We start from the raw sequence: 23748 nt of genomic DNA on the forward strand, positions 1-23748 counted from the left end.
TGACATTCATACATCATGTAATTATAGGATATTTTCTTTTGAAAATTATTTCTTTTTGATGTATGCCATAACATTATCATACATTAAGTTTAATTCCTTGTAATTAAGGACAAAAGGCATTTAACAACACTTATTAACAAGTGACATCCTAGGTGGGTGTCTAATATCTCCAAAATGCCTAGATAGATATGCATGATCCCTAGATTAGGGCAAAACCAAAATCTACATCTCACAAAGACCTATAAGATGACTTGTATGTGTTTTTAGTACATATTAGATACAAGTGAGATGTTATGATGATGAATAAAACTCAAGATGTTGATTTAGTGCATTCTTTTGAGTTTTAGGTTCATCAAAACACATAGTTATGTATTTTCCCATCATTGGGAAAGCTAATGTACGAGTCATGTGCATTATGCCCAAGGAACATGATGGGATATTGGTTTTGAAAATGTTTTTAAAATGTTTTTGGAAAACCTTGGTGAAGACTATCTTTTGATAGTAATCACCATTGAATAGTTAGACACAAACTTGAAGAAAACGCTAAAGTTTTTGCAAGTTTTCAAGTTTGTGTCAATCTTTGAAAATATGAAGTATTTTCATAGAAAACTATTTTTCCATGATTAAGTATGCCCTAAATAATGTCTACACGAAATTTCATGATTTTTGGATTTTTGTAGAATTTTCTAGGGGTTTCTGAAGTTGGCTGAATTTGAAATTCAGCAACTATCAGAGGCTCCGATCGATCCATGGATCGATTGGAGTGCCTGAATCGATCCGTGGATCGATTCAGAAGGCAACTCTTGCGAGCAGAAGCTCGCTGGATCGATCAGCCGATCGATCCACACATCCTGAATCGATCAGTGGATCGATTCAAATAGGTTGAATCGATTGGAACCCAACTCCAATCGATCCAGGACGCTGATTTTGGCTGGGAAGGTCTGATTTCAGCACTCTAAACCTATTTTAGTCTAGGTAACCATTCCAAACCCCTAAAAATACATTTGTATACATAAAACGGGTGTTTTCGTGTGGAAAACAAGGATGGATTGGTTAAGGAAGGCTAAGTTGAAGTTTAGGTTGAGGTTTGTTTCAAATTTTGAATATTTGAACCTCAAAACTTCTAAATTTGGGTTTCCTAAAGGTTTAGGGATTCCAAGTCATTGTTGGTGCAATGACAGAAGTTACCACCATGTCTTTAGGGGGAGGGACTCTTTAAAGGCATGAAAATTATTTTTCATGAACCTTGGAAGGTGGTTAACCTTCTTTAAAGAAAATGCTCATGGATGAGCTTTTGAACTTGAAATGGGGAGTGGATATCCTCATTATTTCAAGTGGGACCTCAAGAGGTTAGAAAATGCTCAAGGTTGGGTATTTGTCTACATTGAGGAAGAAGTTAAGGATAAATGAAGGGTATGAGACCTTCATTATCGTGTTGGTTCAACGAGTGAAGTTGTAACAAATGATGAGCAACTCTTCAGGGGGAGAGTTTTCAACAAATGGATTTGTTGAAGTGTGCCCAAAGAGGGGGCATAGGTTGATGTGTGCCAATAGGGGGAGAATGAAAGGATGTGTGAAAGGGAGTAAGTTAGGCTTTCATTATCTAAGAGGGAGGTTGCCCTTTTAGGGGGAGAATGAAGAGCTTAACTTATGCTTTCATTACCTAGTGGCATGAAGAATGAGGCTATGGGATTAGCCTAACTTACATGTGGTATTGTAAGTGTTATTGTGGTATTGTCAAACATCAAAAAGGGGGAGATTGTTGGTGCAACATCCCTCAGGTCAAGGTTGACCTGGTTGACCAAGCTGAGTCTTGGTTTGGGTTTAGATGTTTGACAATAAGATATTGATTGAAGAAGAGTCAAGTAGGTCAAGGATGACCGGATACTTGACTGGGAAGTCCTAACTGGGATGTTAGGCAGGAGGAAAATCCTGGTGAGTGAAGCCAGGTGAAAGACCTAGTGAGTGAAGCTAGGCAATTGGGAAGTCCTAGTGAGTGAAGCTAGGCAGGAGAAAAATCCTGGTGAGTGAAGCCAGGTGAAAGACCTAGTGAGTGAATCTAGGCAATTGGGAAAGTCCTGGTGAGTGAAGCCAGGCAAGAGAAATCCAGATGGGTCAAGGTTGACCAGACATCTGGTGAGAGTCCAAGTAGGTCAAAGGGATTGACCGGATACTTGGCATGAGGAAGAAAAGTCCAAGTAGGTCTTAGGGAGTGACTGGATACTTGGCAAGAAGAGAAAAGTCCAAGTGGGTCAAAGGGATTGACCAGACACTTGGTGAGAGAGTCCTAGCTGGTCAAGGGTGACCGGATGCTAGGTCTTATGTACCAACAAGTCATGGTTGACTAGATGTTGGTTTAGGGGGCTTTGGGCTTGGTTTTGGGCAAAAACCAATATCTGGATTGATCCGTGGATTGATCCAGCAGGTTTGGATTGATCCGTGGATCGATCCAGAAGATCTGGATCGATCCACCGATCGATCCGATGTGTCCCCGCGAACAGAACCTCTCTGGATCGATCCGTGGATCGATCCAGAGGTCCCAATCGATCAGTGGATCGATTGGGACGCTGCTGCTTCGCGCGATAAGTCCTGGATCGATCCGTGGATCGATCCAGAAGTTTTTCCAGAGCACAGAGGCGCTCTGGATCGATCCGTGGATCGATCCAAAGCCTCCCCGATCGATTGGGAGCATTCCAATCGATCGGGATTCGACCGTTAGCGTCGATTTAAGCCGCAGGCATTCATTTCCTTCGGCAGTACTTCACCGATTCATTCCAGATTCAACACAGCTCCTCCCCAGCACTCTCTAAGCTCCTCACCGCCAGTTCTTGAAGGTTCTTGGAGGTTCATCCAAGTCAAGAGGCGAGTTGCAACGAGAAGAAGAAGAAGCTAGGGTTTTTACTGCATTTCTTGTAAGCTTTTGCTTATTCTTTACTACCCTTTCTTCTTCTTGTACTGAGAGTCTTGTAGGGCTTCTCTGCCCTCGGTAGTTACCGAAAAGGAGTGTTTTCATAGTGGAGGGTGCGTGCGTGGTGTGGATCCTTGGATTAGTCATCTCCGTTGGAGGTGGATACCAAGTAAACTCCTAGTGTTAGCGTGTTTGTGTTTGTTTATGTATTTTCCGCTGCGCATTCTTGAAGAAACAAGCAACACCGAGCAACGAGCACGCGACGAGCTATTCCCCCCCCCCCCCCCCCCTCTAGCTACTTTTGGTCCTAACAATGTGCGCAATCACAATCGGCCTGAAGGGTGTATAGCCGAATGTTATATTGCTGAAGAGACTGTCGAATTTTGCTCAGACTATCTATCTAATGTCCACACAATTGGGATAACATCAAGTCATCACAAAGTAGAACGTACTAAGCCTTTATCGGGTGCAATAGTGCACTCCGCTAGGCATGATGAGTTGCAACAAGCACATCATTACATATTGACGAATGATGATGAGATTGATCCTTATATCGAGTATGTTCTCTAACTTATCAATACTTTTATGCAATTTGAATTCATTCTATTGGTTTATTTATTTAAAATAATTCTATTAGGGCACACATGGTGGAGTTGAGAGCAAGATTTCCTCAAAAAGCTAAGTCCAAAAAGTGGCTACAAGATGAGCATAATCGAACATTTATTAACTGGTTGCATGATATTGTACGTTCCAAAACTACTATGTATTAGCATACATACAACTCTTGGTATCTTACGCAAAAATTTAAATTTTATTATATTGTTAACTATAGGTTGAACGTGCGGTTGACCATTCAACCCTTCAAATATCTGAAAGATTAAAGTGGATAGCGCGTGGACCTAGCAAGAAAGTGTTAAAGTATTCTAGTTATTTGATTGATGGGATTACTTATGCTAAGAAAGAACGTGATGATGTACGAGTTGCTCAAAATTCTGGAGTAAGCTTAGTCGCAAAGACAATGCAAGTTGCCAGTGCAAAGGATAAAAATTCAATTGTGTCGGACATGATTTTTTATGGAGTTATTGAAGAAATATGGTTACTTGATTACCACAAATTTCAAATTCCAATGTTCAAATGTAATTGGGTGGAGAATAATAATGGTATAAAAGTAGATGATCTTGGTTTCACATTGGTAAATTTGAAACGAATTGGATTCAAATCAGATTCTTTTATCTTGGGAAGTCAAGCGAAGCAAGTATTTTATATTGAAGATCCTGAAGATCCTGTATGGAGTATTGTACTTGTAACTCCTACTAGAGAGTCATTTGAATATGCAAATGGGGATGAATTGGAAGACACTATAGTCCACTATCAATCTTTTACCAGAGAGTTACCATCAATGGATGCTTACGGAGTAGATGACAATGAACCCCAATGCCTTCGTGAAGATTGTGATGGGACTTGGGTTGAAAATGTTTAACCAATTATATTTTTCTTTTGAAGATATGTTTGTAGACAATATTGATATGTATCTTGTTTTTTAATATGATTTTGTGCACATTATGGTATTTCAAATTTTTATCTATGTATGTTGATTTTCTTTTGTAGGTGAATTTCTTATTGTGTATTTTTTTTTAAATATTGATATGTTGTTTCACTTTTTTATCAATAGATTAAATTTGAGCTCTATGGCATCCTTTGAAAAGCTTAAAATCAAATCTGATGGTGATGACACAATTCATGCTTCAAGCAAGAGAATAGGACAACCTGCAACGATTGGGAAGGGCAAAGAAAAAATTGCATCTACATCCACTAACAACGGTTTACAGGTTGAGACAATGCTGGAATCTACAGACACTGAAACAACAAGAACATCTAGAGGTCGTACCCATCTGGATAAGCTTACTAAACAAAGGGTTCAAGGAATTCGAAAGGAGGTAAGATTTAATAAACTTGGACAGCCAGTAGGAGAAGCTGCTATTGCAATGCAAAGTTACATTGGCTTGCTTGCTCGAGAAAAGGTCAAGATATCTTACAAGACGTGGAAACAAGTTCCAAATGAAGTTAAAGAATTGATATGGGAATCAGTTAATGTAAGTAAGTTAAAGAAATTCTGGTCAATTATCATGTTGCAAAATTTAATTGTCATATCATGGCATGCATGAAAAGATGAGTTAAAGATAGTAAAACAGTATGAATTGTCTGTTGTTCTTGCTACTCCAGCATTCAACAATATGATTTTTATATATACAAGTTAAAGATTGGTTTTCTATTTCAAGTTGCTTTGCTGCATTCATTTCAGGTTTAGATAGTTCAGTTGAAGGTTCTTAAATTTCACAAAGTTCTGCTTCCTTTCTTTCAGCTTCGTATGCTTCAGTAGGAATTGCCAGCTGTTCTCCCTAATAGTTTTCTAATGAAAATCTCATGTATTGCCTTAACTACTAAGCTAATTTTGCTCATTCCCTCTGAGTGTTTATAGATGGATGTTTTTCCATCCAGTTACAGAATCTGTTCTCGTCTGGCCAAACAGAAGATCAAAGAAATTGTTAAATTATCTTAAACAATTAATTCTACAGAAAGATTTTTTTTTCTTTTATTTGAACTCTACAACAAGTAGAACTGCGAATAAAGATACTTGTGTATCTTGTAGTACTCTTCTATCAATGGGCCAGACGAGAAGATGCATGAGGCGGGTATACTTTACTGGTCAACTTTTTTTTTGGTAATATCCGATTTCGGTATGAGTTGTTTGTCTTATCTAAAATCAAACAGAATAGGCCACTGATAATCATCAAACCATATGATAACCTGGAAAAAGAATACCTGGACGCCTTGGCTAGCAAGAAACTGCTTGAAATCTGCCAATTTCAGATCTCCAAAACACTCAATGATGAGAATGCCTTAAACTTAATGAATGTGTGTGTTGTTTCAATGCTAGAATAATTTCCAGAAATTGTGTTTGCTTATGGTGTCAATGATGAATATAGGTACTAATCAGTTTATTGTATTCCCAATTGTGTTTTATAGCTGACATATGATGTTCCCCCAAGTTGGAAGAAGGGATGTTTGAATTCAGCAAGTAATAAGTGGCGTCAGTTTAAATCCCATCTCACTCAGACATTCATTTCGAAGAAGCTTGACAAACTCGAAGAGTTGGATGAACCACCTAGTGGCTATGGTCTTGCAAGAGATGATTGGATTTCTTTTGTCAGGACTCGCATGTCTGACGACTTTATTGTAAGTTTAGTCTTTTGTTCTTTCAAAATAAGTAGATATTAAGGTAAATGATGAATTAGTAAATTTGATATGTGGAATGTTTCACTTGACTAGAAACTAAGTGAACAACAGAAGGAGAAAAGAAAGAAGAACATATACCCCCATCGCCTTGCTCGTAAAGGATATGCACGATATGCTGAAGAAATAGTAAGTATATTTTTCTTATAAAATTCGTATAACGGTTTTGTTTAGCATTTAATAATCATTCTTATTTAACATATATCATTCAATTATTCTTGTTCTTAGGCAAATGAATTATATGACGATGATGAAATCAATACAGCTATTATTTGGGAGAAAGGAAGGGTTAATAAAGAAGGGAAATTTGATGGCCAAGAGTTGAAACAAACAATAGACAAGATTGTGAGAAGCTATGAGTAAAAATCAATTATTGTATTTCAATGAAACTTTTAAAGTAATTTTTTTTATTTGGATGACAGGATGATTATATACAACAGAAGCGTGAGGGAACACTCGAAATTAATGGGACAAAAGAAGATATTCTTACCAAAGCACTCAATTCAAGAGAACATAGTGGACGTGTGAGGGATGTTGGAGGTCATATCACTCCATCATTGTTCTTTAATGTTAGTAGATGGAAGACTGACAATGTTGATAGAGAGCTACTGATTGAGCAAAAGAGAGAGTTGGTGGAGGCTAGAAAATTAATTCAAGAACAAGATACACGCATTCAAAAACTTGAAGCAATTGTCTACAAAAAGGGTGCATGGGGCAGTGACATTGATGACAAAGGAAGTTGCTCGGTAAAGTTACCTCAACAAAATGACAATAAACTGAACACCGATAAGACTTTCCCCAGTTATGAAGAGTTCAATGATGTCGAAATGCAAGTTGTGGATAAAGAAGTTGCTTTACAGGTATATAAGTTGTGGTTATATTTATTATTAAAATAAAGAGTTAGTATAATTCAATGACACAACTATTTATCTTATAGGGTAAATCAGTTATTTTGACATTGGATTCTAGCATAGACATTGTTGCATATGATACAGTTGTTGAGGTCATTGGAGTTCATCACTCTCTCCATGGTGTTCCGTTACCCAAGAATTGTATGCGTGTATCCATCGATGAAGCAATGCAGAAATCAGCATGTTTGCCAGTTCCGATTCCCAATGAATGTGAAACTATTGGTGATGCTGTTGGAACCCATGTGGCTTGGCCAAAACACCTGCTGATGCTACGACAAAAGGTACATCTAAGATAATATTTCAAAGTAAATATCTGTGAAACTATTTAGTATTGCACCTATCTAAAAAGTTTACAATTACAATTATTAGAAGTGTCACATGAAGAAAACGGCACATGTAGAAAATAACCAGACTTTGTTATCAAGTGTGCCAAGATCATTGCGCATGGTGTATTGTTATTGTAAGCGTGCTCTTGAGAATGGAAGGAAATTGTCAATTGCTTTAGATCATGAGGTATTTCAAGATGATTATGAACTAAACTTGCATCTTGAGGACATTAGTGCTTTGTATCACTTGGAGCCAATTTCAGGAAATTGTGTGGTTGTTTACATATGGTAAGTCTTCGAATTACCTTGTAGTATTGTTTGTTCTTTTTTAAATTTAGTATATAAGAAGCACATACTTTATTAGATCAGTATTTAATATCTAATGTAGTTCTGATTTTTTTTATTTCAAATGGCAGGCATCTTTATAAAAAGTTGGTAAAAGAAAATAAGATTGATAAATTCATATTTGTAAATCCGCACAGCATCCCAAACTTTCAAAAAACCACACAAGACAAAACAGGTAAAACTGAACGGTTGAACCAGAGGGCGAGTTTTTTAGCAGATAGGATGAGTGGTGCATCAATTAATCAATTAGTTTTGGTGCCAAGTTGCAATGGGTAATGAACATCTTTAATATCATTTTCAATTGATTATTTTAGTGAATTGTATGCACTAATTTTGTATTTGTGTATAGTTTCCATTGGAATTTGACTGTCATTAAACCTCATAAGGAGATTGTTTACTTGTTGGATTCTTTAAGTCATCGCATTCGTGATGAAGATTGGAAATATGTTGTGGAAATGTGAGTTTATATATGCTTTTTATTATGTATTTAATTTAGTCATAAAACACTTATATATCAACTATGTTGAATGTATATATGAAGGGTGTTAAGATTGTTTAATTCGAACAATGGAAGGAAAGGAAGAAAGCATGTACAATGGGAAGTAATCAAGGTATGGGTACTTCTATTTCAATCAATCAAGGTATGTGTATATTTATCATTATCAATATCAATTGCCTTTAACGTAGGTTCATAGGCAGCCAGATGCGAAACAATGTAGTTATTACGTGATGAGATTTATGAGACAAATTATTGAAGAAAATGCAATGATCGAGGGGGATACACTACCATCGATAGTAATATTATCTTTATCATCTCAAATAATTAGAAGTTATTTAGTTATTATTCTTTTCCAATTAATTATATTTTGTTCTTTAAGATCATATAATTTATGTGTGTTCACAGTTCACAAAAGCGGAGTACTCTCAAGAAGAAATTGATGAAGTGCGCTCTAAGATAGCCGAATGCATACAAGATCATATTTATGAATAGGTATATACATGAGTTCATCTTATTGCATTTGACAATAATAATATTCAGTTAAATTGAATACATGCTGCTTATACTTGATTGCACTTGATTTGGAGATATCTGTCTCTGAGTCCATTTACCAAATCCAATCGGCATGACTAAACTGCACACTTGATGCACCAACATCAAATACAAACCGATAACTTAATCCTTTGTCAAATATAAAAAATGATTAACCTTAATCCTTTATCCAATATTTATACTGTATTTTGGTTTACATAACAAAAAATTTGGATCTCAATCTTATAATGTAGATGTCTTTGTTTAGAAGGGTAATAATCTTGTTACTGCAGCATCTTTATGCTTTAGTTTTTTTTCGAGATATTGAAATATCATTCAATTGAGCAGGGGCATCTGTTGTTGGTTTAGTCGGTAATGTATTCCAAGCTAATTACAGTCATGCAAAGGCAGGAGTGATTGGTCTCACCAAGACTATTGCAAAAGAATATGCAAGCAGAAATATCAATGCAAGTGTGTTTTTTTTTGTTGATTCCCTAACTGCAACTTAATGTATGTCTAACGGGGCTTTTACCATGTATAATAACTAACAGAGAAATTTAATGTTTGAAGTCCAAACTTTGATTGCATATATCACCCTGTAACATAAGTAATTCAATATTAGTAGGAAGAATCCATTTTTTAGATGCCTCCATTATTAATAGTGACGAAGGGGGTATTTTACATCAAATTGAGATGATTATGGCCAATTTTTTCTGGGGTTCTATCAGTTCCAATAGGAAGATTCACTGGATCTCTTGGAAAGATATTTGTAAACCTAAGCTAGAAGGAGGATTGGGAGTAGAGAACACACTTGTCGAAATTTCTGTCTAGCATGTACTGTGGGTCAGTCTCTCCTGTGGTGGGTTTACTCAAAAACAAAGCTTCACATTGTTGGAAAAGGACGTTACAGATGAGAAACGTAGCAGAAGAGCAGATTAGATGGCGTTTAGGTGAAGATCATATTAACTTCTGGTTTGATACATGGTTAGATGCAGGTCCTTTGTTAAATCCCTCGGTCTCATCGTTAAATCTTGGGCTTTTATGTTCTTTACTAGTTCTATCTGTGTGATTTCCATGATCTAATTAGCGGTATCCTCTATGATGTTGTCGGAAGTTTGGATTGCTCTTTTCTACTCTCTATTCCGTGTAAAAACTAAATAAACCATCTCTATGCTTTTGCATGATTGTCGGAGAATTTTATTCGAATATGAATTGGGGAAAATGCTAATATAGTTAGGAATTTTGATTCCTGCTAGAAGTTAGGTCGTTTACTGAGTCTATTTGAGTATCAAGAGAGTAGATCCTTATGATAATTGTGGGTTGATCAATTTGCTTGCTCTGTGAATTTAAATTAGTAAAGCTTGTTTGCTTAATTCTCTGTGTGCTGCTTTGTTGCTTCAGCCCTTGTTTGTATTTGTGATTTTGTATGCTCCAGAAATAAGTTGGAACTTGATTTTTCATGTCTAATTCAGCTAGATTCTATAACACTTTTTTGATGCTCGATGATAGAACCAGAATCTGGTTGTTGCTCTAAGCCATTTCTGCAAGTAGATTTTCCTGAATTTGCTATTAATTAAGCAAAGCTATATGTAGATCTGCAAGTCTTCGATTTTTAGATTAATTTAAATAATTATGCTGATTTACTAAAGAAATTTTAGATTGAAAATGCGGACCTGTCTATTAAACTTTCACAAATCTCTCATAATTTGTGCATTACCTAAGTGAGTAGATGAAGAATGTGTGGTCTTGATAACCATTGTTAGCTTCAGCTCTCTAATTCCATAAATCATAGACATCTGAGTGCGGTGTTTATTGGGTTGTGTTTGATTCTCAAGACAGAATAACTTGTGGGTTGTGTTTAACAAGACAGGAAAAAGGAAAAGGGGGAAAGAAATTAATATTCTACATTAGAATTCCTATCTTATCTTGATTTTTTAACACTAAGTTGCTAGCGGATTATCTCGCTAACAAAGCAGTTGAACCCATAGTAGATGGAGTTTCGCTAGACTTCAAATTGGATAGAATATTTTTTGGTATATGTAAAGTTGATAGGTTTGGTTTACCATACTTAAGAGTTACTTGTAAAGTCATATAGCTGGTCTTTTAAGGCATACTACTCTTTGAGTTTTTGTAAAACTGTAAGGTCAGGTGTGAAATTTCCAAGAGATCCATTTTTTATGCCATTTACTCCTGGGAAATGAATTAACTTGCAATCATATGCTATTTACCTCAGGGAAAAGATAATGACCCGTTTCTGTGAGAGGAGAAGAAAAGAGAAGCTAGGAGGGAGGAGAAACCAGAAAAGGCTGCAGTTTAGAAGATGCACAGGTTGTTTAGAAGATGCACAGGTAGAGAAGACGTGCTCCAACAAAACATGATATTTTGGACTTTATATATATGTGTGATATATATAAACTTTTGGCTGTGTAAACTTTTGTGATGTTTGAATGTTGATATTTGGTACTTTAATGATGTTTGGATGATGATGTTTGGTACTTTAATGAAATTTGCATTGTAAATATTGATTATGTAGGTTTTTTATCAATGAAATTTACACTGGATGAAATTTGCACTGGATGTTTTTTATAAACCGTTGAGTAGGAAAAGATTAATAAGTTTTTTATTTATTGTCAAAATGTTGTATATTGTACCCAAAGACATCAGTTTAAATATGTCAAACTGATGTTATTTAACATTGTTCGCTAAAAAGACAATGGTTTTTAACCGTTGTCAAACCGATGTCATTGGCAAAAAAGACAACGCTTTTTAGCCGTTGTCATAGACAGTTCAAAACTGTTGTTGAAGAGCCTAGGCATACGCTCAAAGACAACGGTGAAAAACTGTTGTCTTTGAAGGAAAAGACAACAGTTTTTCACCGTTGTAAAAAATGTTGTCTTTGCCTTCAAAGACAACGGTAAAAAACAGTTGTTGTTTGACTTTTTTCTTGTAGTGCCAGGAAATCTCTCTTGTGTCATAAGTAGTTCCAGAGTTTCAGTGTTTTATTATGTGATCAAGACCTCAGATTTATTAAGCAACATGACGAAAAATACTAAAAAAACTCTCAAAGACCTTTGGGCATCAAATTTGTCACATGATTCATTCTACATTCGATATTCTGATTTGGAGGCCAACTTCGAGTTATGGAAAATTGTATATCTATTACCGAAATTTCATGGACTATCTGGTGAAAATTCCAACAGACATCTATAAGAATTGGATATGGTGTGCTCTACATGGAACCCACTTGGCATATCAATTATTTTATAATTTTTAGCGTTAAATTTTCCTCCTTAAGTTTTATAACTTGATTTGGATTAGATTTTTAAATTTGTTTCTTGAGTTGTTGGTTTTCCTCAAGGAACAATTTATTTTGATTTTCTTGTTCAGTTAATTTTCTATTTAAATATGTAATTATTTTAAAGAACTTCTTGCTTAAATTAAAACATACCTCGTTGGAATCTTCGGAAACGAGTATGGACTCGTGGCTCAATTCGAGTTCGGACGCGTCTTCCGATTCGTCCTCCTATTCTGATTCGTGAGCCATCAGCGCGAGGTAGCTTCCGTGCTTCTGATCTTAGGCATCCAATTCATCTAAAGATGATTCGTCCCACATTGCTTTGAGTGTCTTCTTTTTGGTTGCCTTGGTTTTGTCGTTCTTCAGCTTCAGGCACTCGTTCTTGTAGTAACCCTTCTTGTTACATCTGAAGCAGGTCACATTCTTTGGTTCGGTAGTGGAATTGATCTTCTGCAAGTCTTTTCTGTTGAAGTTCTTCTTTTTCCTGGTGAACATTTTCTTACCAAGTTCACCAAGTGTTCTTCATCTTTTGAGTCTTGGTCAGACTCACCTTTAGATTCAAGAATGGTTCTTGACTTTCTTTGGAGGAACCTGCAAAAAGAGCAACACCTTTCTTGGTTCTGGCGTTAGTTTGCTCGTGTAGCTCAAGTTCGTAAAATAATTTATCTAACTTTAATTTTGAAAGATTCTTCGAAATTTTGTAGGCATCCATGATGGATGCCCACAATGCATTTCGAGGAAATACGTTTAGGGCGTACCTTATTAAGTCGCAGTTCTCCATTTAGTGGCCGATGGTGTGAAGTCTATTAAGAATATCCTTAATCCTCGCATGGAGTTGACTCGCCGATTCTCCTTCCTATATTTTTATATTGAATAATTTATTTAAATAAAGATCTCATTTAGTTACCTTAGCGTCACTGGTTCTTTCGTGCAGTTCGATGAGCTTGTTCCACAATTCCTTCGCATTTTCGTGTGGGCCCACTCTGTTCAACTCCTCCTTCGTTAGCCCATATTGTAGTGTGTTGAGGGCTTTGAAGTTCGTCTAGGCTTTTGTCTTTATCTTCGGATTCCACTGTTCAGGTCCATCAGATTTCCAGAGTTGTCGACAGAAGTCTTGTAGCCTCTAGTGATGTTGAACCACTGATCAAAGTCTGTCTTCAACTAGACTTCTATTCGCTTCTTCTAGCATGGGAAGTCATCGCCATTGAATAGGGGAGGTCAGACCGTGCTGTAACCCTCGGACTGGGCCATGAATCCTGCACACAAAGAGAGAGAAGGTCCCAAAACTTGATCTTGGATTAATAGTGTGGGAGAAAGAAGAGAAAAAAAATATTACGCCTGAATTGGTGTTGCACCAATTCAGATTAATTTGCTACGAAAAAAAACTCTCCAAAGAGATAATTATACCAATTTGGATTATGTCGAACAGCTAAAAAATGAAAAGAAATATTACCCCCTTTGCCTGATTGGTGGCTGCACCAAATCAGAACGATACTTGCTCTGATACCACTTGTTAGATCGTGACGCACGTGAGAGGGGGGTGAATCACGTGGTTTTCAAAACTTATTTTCTTTTAAACATTTAAAGTATAGTACGCAGCGGAAAGTAAATAAGAAAATACCAGAAAAACACGAACGATTTTTACTTGGTTCGGAGCCTTCAGCGACTCCTACTCCAAAGCCCAGGTCTCACGGACCTATCGATGGACAATCCACTAAAAACCTCTTTCGGTATCCCCGGAAGAGAGAATTGAGTACAAAAGGTTAGGTCAAGTGCAACACACTGCACTTGCCCTTTTATAGTACTAATTAAGTACAAAGACAAAAGTTGCCAACACTTCTTATGGATTGAAATGAGAGCTCTTCTTATGTTGATGTCTGTCTGTCGGATCAGTCGTCGGGCTCAGCAGCTTCGTAGTAGAGTTGTAGCAGCAATCGGGAGCAGTCGGAAGCTTAAAAGGATGCACAGTAGCTCGTATGTAGTTATTATACCAAAGCCTCCTTGAAACTGTCTTATAAAGGGCTTGCAGGGCGCCTTCCAAAGGCTTGAAGGCCCCTTCAATGGGATAAAATCTATCCCGACTTCGCTGCGCCTTATCTGCGAACCGATCAAATTTTATCCGTGGAAGGCGCCTTCTATGAACAGTACCGAGGCACCTTCCATAGCCATAGAAGGTGTCTTCGGGTACTATTCACCCGAAGGCAGCTTTGTTTCTTTGCTTGCTTTTTGCCCTACAGCAAATGTGTTAGTCCAAATACCCTACAAGACAAGTGTTAACACAAATATGATAAATAGAGTAATTAGTTTCTGTCCTCCCAGAACCAGGAACTAGTCAAGGTCTCGGTTTAGAAATCCCAAATAGACCTAAATTGGACCGATGTCTACTGTCCCTCAACTGGGACGTGTCTTCACAATCACTCTCCTCCAGTGACTTACCTTTACTTACCTTTTGTCAGACATCCGGTCAGCCCATCGACCAGTCTGGACTTCGTGTTGTTATCCGGTCAGCCCGTCAACCTAGCCGGGCTTCGTGTCAGTTATCCGATCGGCCCGTCGACCTAGCTGGGCTTTGTGCCAGATATTCGGTCAGCCCGTTGACCTATCTGGACTTCTTGTCAGCTATTCGGTCGGCCCGTCGACCTAGCTGGGCTTCGCACCAGCTATCCGGTCGACCCGTCAACCTAGTTGAATTTTTCCTACACTCTCAGTCAAAGTGTTATATCACAATAAAACTAACTTAACCTACTTTGTCATTCATCGAAACCTGAGTTAAACCGTTAGTGCTAACGGCACCAACACATATGAGGATGGATTTTCCTTCGCTTTTGCTTTCTTACATATTTTCCATATAGTTTTGGCATTGTAGTAATTAGATTTGGACTTAGTGTTTGGTCTTGTGGCTACTTTATCGTTTTCGATATTTATTATATTTAAGTCATGTCGACACGCATTGTATCATTTTGGATTGTGTGGCTTTGTTATATCTTCCATTGTGTTTTTGTTACAGTCGTGTGGGATGTGTATACAAATGTGTGGTTATTGATCCAGCTGTGTGGGCTGCTCACTATTACAGGAGAGATACTGTCCATTTATCGGGCATCAACTCCTCTGGGGCGTGACATAAGGCATCAAAAATGCAGAGTCTAACTTAACTCAGTTGATCACATCAAAACTAACCTGGGGTGTTGAGTTGTAAGGTTGCAAACAAAGTCCCACATTGAAAATACATAAGAAATATTATGGTTTATATGCGAAAGATATCTCCATTGGTTTGAGACCTTTTAGGTAGAATCAAAAAATAAAACCATGAGGGTTTAGGCTCAAAGTGGACAATATCATGCTATTGTGGAGATATCTAAATCCTTTTTGGTCATAACAATTGGTATCAGAGCGCTATGGTCTAATTAAGCAATCAAGAGAACCAGACACCAAGCATGAAGTCCAAGCAGGTCGGGTGAACCAAGAGACAGGTCCAGACACCAGGCATGAAGTCCTAGTAGGTCGGGTGAACCGAGAGACAGGAAAACCTGATGGGTCGAGGATTGAACGTGGGAATTCTGTGGTCCTTCATTTGAGAGAGGGATTGTTAAGTTGAAAGGTTGTAAATAAAGTCTCACATTGAATATATGAAAAAGATCATCTAAGTCCGCCGCAAGCTGACCCACATGGGTCACAGGCCTAGGCGGGTCAGCCCGCCTTGACCCACGGCAGATTGAGAAAAAATATATTTTTTTTTTCTAAATTTAAAACTAACGTGGAAAATTCAATGGCCTCATGGGTTCGACCATATTAATCTATAACTAAACTTAAAATTTTTAATCTTATATATATTTTTTAATTTTTCTATTTTTCGGTAGACTTGTGAGTTAGCCTGTCAAGTCCGCAATCCACCTTAAGTTGGATTAGAGATTTTCTAATTTGTCAAGATGATAAATCGGTGCACCCCACTCCACACTGTCAAATGGCCAGCTTGTTACGAGCCGTCCTGTTCCCACCAGTCATGAGCTGGTCCATTTGACAACTCTAACGTGGATCAGCAGCTATCCGACTCAAGTCCGACCTGTCCATGATGTCTCGTTTGCACCACTCGAGAAGTCAGATCATCCCTGATCTCGGCAAGATCAACGGTCATACTAAATAGTCATTCCATTGAAAATGTTTGGCCATTTTTCACTTAAAACCCCATATATTTACATCATCGCTCCAACACAGCTTCCTTTCTTTTTTTTTCTAATTATTCCCCGTCACTTTATATGGTATGCAAATAAAGAATTGAGACTCTATCCTAAGCTTTTGAGCTGTCAAGTACACTCTCAACAAAAGCTAATAAATATATTTTAATCATTCTTACAAAATCATGATCCAGATCGTAGGATCATACGATTCTACGATCTAAAAATTCAAAATCGATTTAAGATCATGTAGAATCGAGTTTTACAACAGGATCATAGCAGGGTCGATAGGATCGGAACAGAATCGGTAGGATCGGAGCAGAATTAGTGGAAGCTTTGAGGTCATAACTTTTAACTCGGATTGAACCACGAGGCCTATAATATATCAAATCAAAGCTCGTTCAGAGATCTTTAATAAATTTCAAAATTTATTCTTAACCACCATATTTCAAACCCAAAAAATATTATTTAAATCCTTTTCAGATGTCTAAAAGATTTTATCTTTGTTTTATTATCTTATTTTCATCTTATTAGGGTTTTAAATTATTTAAACATATGTTTAACTATTTTTGAGTTAGTTTTTTTATCAATAATATTCTATCATTTTTTCCCCAAAATAATGAGTTTTTGGATGCCTATTATTTAATACTGTGTGGCATCAACCAATCTTTAGAAGATTATTTCCGGTGTTCATATTTGAATCAGAGAATTCAATAGCTTTTGTTATACACGTTAGGTGCTTTGTTGCCCTGTAAATTGAATTATCTTATAAACCAAGAAAATATTAGTGACATTGAATGTGTTATTATTATTGTATTAATAAAAATGTTATATTTTTTTATTTTATGATACGAAAATATAAATATTATTAATATACGAGAATGATAGTTGAATTTCAAGTTAATTTAAATTTGTACGTGTAGTAATATAATTTGAAGTGTTGAGTGTAAATGATTACATATATATATATATACAAAATTAATTATTTATTTATATGTAAATAAATTTTTTAGATATTTTTTCTAATTATTAATCATGTATGATAATATTTTAAAGGTTTTTAGTAAGATCGTACGATTCTACAATCCGATCCTGATCGATCCATTCCTGACCCTAAATCAATTCGATATAAAATCACGATTCTATAAATTATGGACTGATCCATTTGACAACTCTAACGTGGATCAGCAGCTATCCGACTCAAGTCCGACCTGTCCATGATGTCTCGTTTGCACCACTCGAGAAGTCATATCATCCCTGATCTCGGCAAGATCAACGGTCATACTAAATAGTCATTCCATTGAAAATGTTTGCCCATTTTTCACTTAAAACCCCATATATTTACATCATCGCTCCAACGCAGCTTCCTTTTTTTTTTTTCTAATTATTCCCCGTCACTTTATATGGTATGCAAATAAAGAATTGAGACTCTACCTCAGCTTTTGAGCTGTCATGTACCCTCTCAACAAAAGCTAATAAATATATTTTAATCATTCTTATTGGACGCTTTTGAGCTGTCAAGTACCCTCTCAACAAAAGTTGATAAGTATATTTTAACTATTCTTATTGGACTAAAATGAAAATATCCGTCATTCGTATTTTCGTTAATACTTTTGTTTTGAATTGTCCAAAATATTCACTCACCCGAATAAAAGCTAGCATGCAGAAGTTAGTTTCTAACGTGTAAAAATTAATTGTTATCGTCTACCAAAATTTTTACCATAGTAAGTGTATATCATTTTAATATGATTTTTTAAAATGATAATTTAATTAAAATAATATTTCAATTAATAAAATAATATAGGACTCCATGATATTCATAACATCTTAAATAAATATTATTTAATCATAATTTATCTTAAATAAATATTATTTAATCATAATTGCTATGTAAAAGATAACATGTAATTTCTTGACGATCAAATAATTGAAAAGTATTTTGGACAATTAACATTAAATGCACGTCCATTTGACTTTAATTGAAAATAGAATTTTACAAATAACATCACCTTTAAAATTTTATCCATTCTGATTTCCATTTTTGTTTAATAAGAATTAGTTAAGTAATATGTTTGTCGGCGAAATTGATCATCCTAAATTAGTAAAGATGATCAAAATCATTCTTTTTAGAGTTTTAAAATTCGACGAATTATATTGAGGCGTTTGACATATTTTTTATTAAAAAAATTTAAAATAAATTTTTTAGAGTCTTCTGGATGGCCTCCACGATCTAAAAAAAAGGTAAATTATGAAAATTTTGCTCAGCACCATAGAAGAGTTACGACAACCAACGGATATTTAGCATCCGTTGGGAATCTACTCGAGGCGTATTGGCGGAATAATTCATTAAAATATCCTTAATATTTCAACCGAGTCTATATTATGTCCTTAAAATTTTTTCGGAGTCATTTGTGTCCCTCATGTTTTACAAAGTGTCTCAAATCTATTCTCATCAAACTCTTCTGGTATCTGTAACAGAATCTCTCACGTGAGATACGCGTGACTATCTTGGTTCAAATTAAAATCCTGTTGCTCAATTATATCAACCCTAATTTCCAAATCATCCAATTCATTAAATCGTTACTCTTGTAATTCTCTCCAAGCCATCAATTTTCATACTTTTCGATTACGGTGGTTTCATGAACGAACATTAGTAAGTGGTTTATTGATATACTTTGATGTTTTTTTTTCATTTGAGTCGTTTAATACATCACACTTTTGCCTAATTCATTCTTAATTTCTCTAGTAGTCGTCGACTTTGCGAGAATCATCGGCATTGAAGATGTCGAGAGCACAAATTGCTGGATTGAAAACTCTTTATCCGCCAACAACTATCATGATCCATTGGCGACACATAAATCACCCCATCACAACTTTCATTTCTACACTTTCCCCGCAATCTCTTCTTATCAACTTTAACGAACCTAGCAAACCTTCCGCATCAGATGCAATGACTTTTAATAACAAATTTAGCTTTGAGCTAAAAATCATACCAACCTACAAGTCAAGATTCTCTGCATCCTTAATAAGGAATATAGGAAATGTTTGAGCTTCACAATCATCATTATGAGAACCCACATTACTCAGCAATTCATCAATATCAACACAATTAACATCGCCTTCTACCTCTTGCAAAAATACTGATATACTTAGAATCAAAAACTTGAAAAATGGTTAATCTGAGAAAATATATATAGCAATTTGTGCTCTAGATGTTTTCAATGTCAACGTTGCCCGTAAAGTCGGTGGCTACAAGAGAAATTCAACAGGAATGAATTAGGCGAAAGTGCGATGTCTTAAACGAATTAAATGAAAAGAAAAACATCAAAGGACATCAATAAACCACTTACCAACGTTGGTTCACGATGCCACCGTAATTGAAGAGTGAAAATAGATGCTTGGAGAGAATTTCAAGGTTAGCAATTCAACGAATTTGATAATTTGGGAAATAGAGTTGATAGAATTGAGCAATGTGTTTATAAGTTGGGCCAAGATGGTTACGCGTATTTTACGCGTGAGATTTCGTTATAGATAACAGAAGAGTTAATACTGAGGATAAATTTAGAATACATTATAAAATAGGAAGGACATAAATGACTTTAAAAAAACTAAGAGACATAGTTAACATTCAAATTGAAATATTAGAGGTATTTTAAGGAATAATCCTCCTCAATCTTGCTGTGAACCAACTGTGCCAGCGGTGAAAAAATATATATATATGTATTTATGAACCTACTTGATAAAGTAAATGCCTTGTTCTTTCTCACTTTGAATTGGATGCTTCGTTCCTTGCCTTCGCTCAGTTATTCCTCGCTTTGCAGCGATTTATAGAATTCGAGATTGTTGTGGTCTTCCTCCTCGCTCGATTTTGTGCTTGCTCCATTTTGGTTGTAGAGGCAAATTCCTTGTGCCCTGCACTACTCCTGGAAGGTCATGGCGGAGATGCTGTCGGAGGAGCAGGTCGCCGAGTTCAAGGAGGCCTTCAGCCTCTTCGACAAGGATGGAAACGGTTTGTCTTCTCTTCCTGCTACCGAACCCCCAATTGCTCACGAATTTGTACAAAATTAGGGATTTTGACGCTGTTCTGCTCGATTCGTCTGGTTTTTCTTCCCGTCGCCGCCATTGGGCCTTTTGATGATTTTGTTTGACAAGTTCGGCTTTTTGGGCAATTTCGATCTTCGTTTTCCGTGACCGGTACTTTCATAGTGGATTTCGTTGTAGTGATTGATTAGGTCGGGCGCCGCGGCCTCTTCTCTCTACTCTGTCTTTGATGTTCATGTTAGGGAACCGATTGATGCGTCATCCTTTGCTAGGTATAATTCAATAAAAACCTTCATTTTGTTTGACTTAGCCTTTCTCTTTTGGGGGCACGGTCTACTCTTGTTCTTGCCGCATTTTAGTCATAGCCGAGAACGCTTCTTTTTGTGATGTTGCTTGTACTCAATTAACCATCAATCTCCTGCGACATTAGGTTTCTGAATCCCTTCTTTGTTTCGGTAACTGCCTTGAGCAATGCGATTAACTTTCATGTGGAAAATAAAGGGGCTTAATGGTTACTACAGTGCTATTGGTCTTTCTTTAGAATTGGCTAAATAGATGATATTTTTTAAATATATAAATCAATATTTTTCATAATGAGCTTTTGAAATATATAATAGGTGTTGTTTCCTAAGAGGGATATGATCTATACGCATAACAATACTTGTTGTTCTTGTATAATTTATGACATTTTCTTTTGTTGTTACTTGGATTGAAATAAGTTGATCAATTTTGCTTCTTAACTTGGAGGAAAATAGAGAAGGTATTTAATTACATCTTCCTCTACTTTAGTTCCACCAATTTCGATAACTTTGTGAGAAAGTGATTCTTTCCATTCAATTCCTTCTAAGTAAATGAGGAAAATTACATAAGAGTGATTAAGTTAATGCAATTCATTTCTCTTCACTTCACTTAGCCTATTCCATTTCCCTTCTATCCCCTCCTCAAAAGTAAACACAGCCTTAAAGATTAAGGTTGGTCTATATGGTTATGCATAGATAAATTGAAAAGTAAAATTTGGGGTTAAGTTGTTATCCAATAAATATCGACAGTCGATTTGATAGTTTCTATTCTCTATTTTTTTTTCCCCACTCACAAGTCTAGTAGGATGCATATGGTTTGACACTTGTGCTTAGCTGTGTTTCATAAGTAATTCTTTTAGTGTGAGTACTCGTGAGTTTTTTTGGGGTACAATGGTCATCAACAATACTTAGCTAAAATTTATAGATATAACACAGTTATCTGTTACCTACGACACCAGTTTCTTCTGATTGTATAACATGAAGAGGGGATTTTTCCACTGTTAGTGATGAACCTAGTTTCTTCTGCTTTCAACAGGCAACATCACAACCAGCGAACTTGGGAATGTAATGCAATCATTGGGACAGAATCCTACTGAGGCCGAACTTAAAGAGATGATTAAAGTTGCTGATGTAGATGGCAGTGGAACAATGGATTTTAAGGAGTTTCTTAATATGATGGCACACAAATTGAAGGATGCTGGCTCAGAGGAGGAGCTTAAGGAGGCTTTCCGGGTGTTTGACAAAGATCAAAATGGGTTCATTTCAGCTGCTGAACTTCACCATGTCATGAAAAATATCGGAGAAAAGCTAACTGATGACGAGGTCAATCAGATGATACGTGAGGCTGATACTGATGGTGATGGTCAAATCAACTATCAAGAATTCATCAAAATTATGATGAACAAGTAAGGACATTAACAGTCTTTTTTTTATAGCACATAAGTAGTGTTTGGTTATTAGAGTAGTGTAGCTAGTAAGAATTTCCTTCCATCATGGATGTCCGTTCTTTCTAAATTCCAAATTAACATGGATTTTATGCTCTTTGTAGCTTGATTTTTTAAAAAATTTTCTGTACTCAGTTTTGAAAAAAGAAATTGCTTAGCGATTGTGTTAGGCTCTCACAGTAGACATCAAATAGTTTCTTAAATTTTATTAGCATGGATCTTAACCACATTTTGTGTAAAGCTAAGTCAGTGTGTGAGAAGTCTTCACTGAGTCACTAACATAATTAGAAGTCGTTTAACAGACATTTAGCCGTCATTATTAATACGCCTTTGCCTTTCGATTCCAAACTTTCCCTTTTGACATTTCTACAAACTGTACACTATCGGAGCCTTTGTTACCTACCGCCTTTGATTGAATGTGTAGCTATTGTTTAACTTCTCTTTCTTCTTCAGGCCGGTTTCGATATTCACTTGAAATCGAAAGGTGTCTCTTACAGGATCCTATGCCTTAGGCACCATCGATACATTGAACTGCTAATGGATTCCCTTCCATTTGTTCACTTAGTTAAATTGCAATGATGATTTCAGAAAAGACTTTTCAGTTGTAACATTTCCAACTCAATAAAGTTGGATTACTGGGAAAGATGCTTATACCAGTTCTTCCTCTTTGAAACTCACGTCTTGCTAATTTCCTGGCTAATTAAGTTTTTCCTTTTGCACTTTGTGGATGATAAATTGGTTAATCAAGCTGTATTTAAGTTCTTGTTCCTTCCCCTTACAATATTTACTTCGTTGTGTTAATCTGCCTTCGATCCTTTATAAAATTTGGTGCTCTTACACTATCAAATTGAACGTATTGCAAACCATACGGACCGCTAGATGTGTATATCAAACACAGGTCAGTCCTCTTCATGGTGTTGCCTTATCCTACGTGTGGACAAAAATGGAACCATGCATTTCAAGCCAACGTGTAATGAACTGATCTATGTTTTGCTAACCTTCATTTGCAAATACACCAATGCACATGGTTAAACCTGTTCTTCATGCTACCATGGTTGAATCTTGAAATGATATCTTCAATGAAATCTGAGGATTTGAACTACTGTGTGAGAACTCTAATTCTGAATGCAATCTGGTCTCCTACAGAAGGGAACAAGGAATCGGAGCAATCGGAAGTCCCACCAAAAACACTGGCTTTTCTCCGGAACATGACAGCCATCAGGGTAAGTGCGGTAAGTTTTTCTCGAGCTGCAGTATTCTCTGATCTATATGCAGTGGAAGCAGTAGGACACCTCTACTGGTGAGTTTGTTTTAACCTGTATTTGCATGGCTTGTATCAATGACTTTGTGGGGTTTGTATGAACGTTAGGCTCACTGTTCAAACCTATCGATCGATTGATTGTTCTATTCATATTCGGTGTAAAAATAGGCAATTTCTGTTTGGTTCAACTTCTTGTTACTGAATACTAGTACTTCTTGTTTTACCATTTTAAAATTTTTGGCAATTTTTTTCTACATTAATAATTATTGATATTATATAAGTAATCATTCTATTAAGTTACTTTGAGCTCTTGACATTTTTTTTTCCTATTAAGTTACTAAAATTGCTAGATATGCTTTCATGGGCAGCCTCCCGTGGTTCGCCCATCAGATAAATTTGAAAGTGCAACATCTTTTGACAT

At 36.2% G+C, this 23748-nt stretch overlaps 1 protein-coding gene across 1 annotated transcript; it reads left to right on the top strand.

The window, feature by feature from the left end:
* The first annotated feature begins 20000 nt into the window (after positions 1-20000).
* Positions 20001-23581, top strand: LOC122017115 (calmodulin-like). Its single transcript, XM_042574621.1, has 3 exons — positions 20001-20290; positions 21658-22027; positions 23213-23581. Exons 1-3 carry the CDS (start codon positions 20215-20217, stop codon positions 23328-23330), a joined length of 564 nt encoding a protein of 187 aa, XP_042430555.1. The 5' UTR covers positions 20001-20214; the 3' UTR covers positions 23331-23581.
* The last annotated feature ends 167 nt before the right edge of the window (positions 23582-23748 follow it).

Source organism: Zingiber officinale, chromosome 8B (genome assembly GCF_018446385.1).
Source record: "Zingiber officinale cultivar Zhangliang chromosome 8B, Zo_v1.1, whole genome shotgun sequence".
NCBI lineage: Eukaryota > Viridiplantae > Streptophyta > Magnoliopsida > Zingiberales > Zingiberaceae > Zingiber > Zingiber officinale.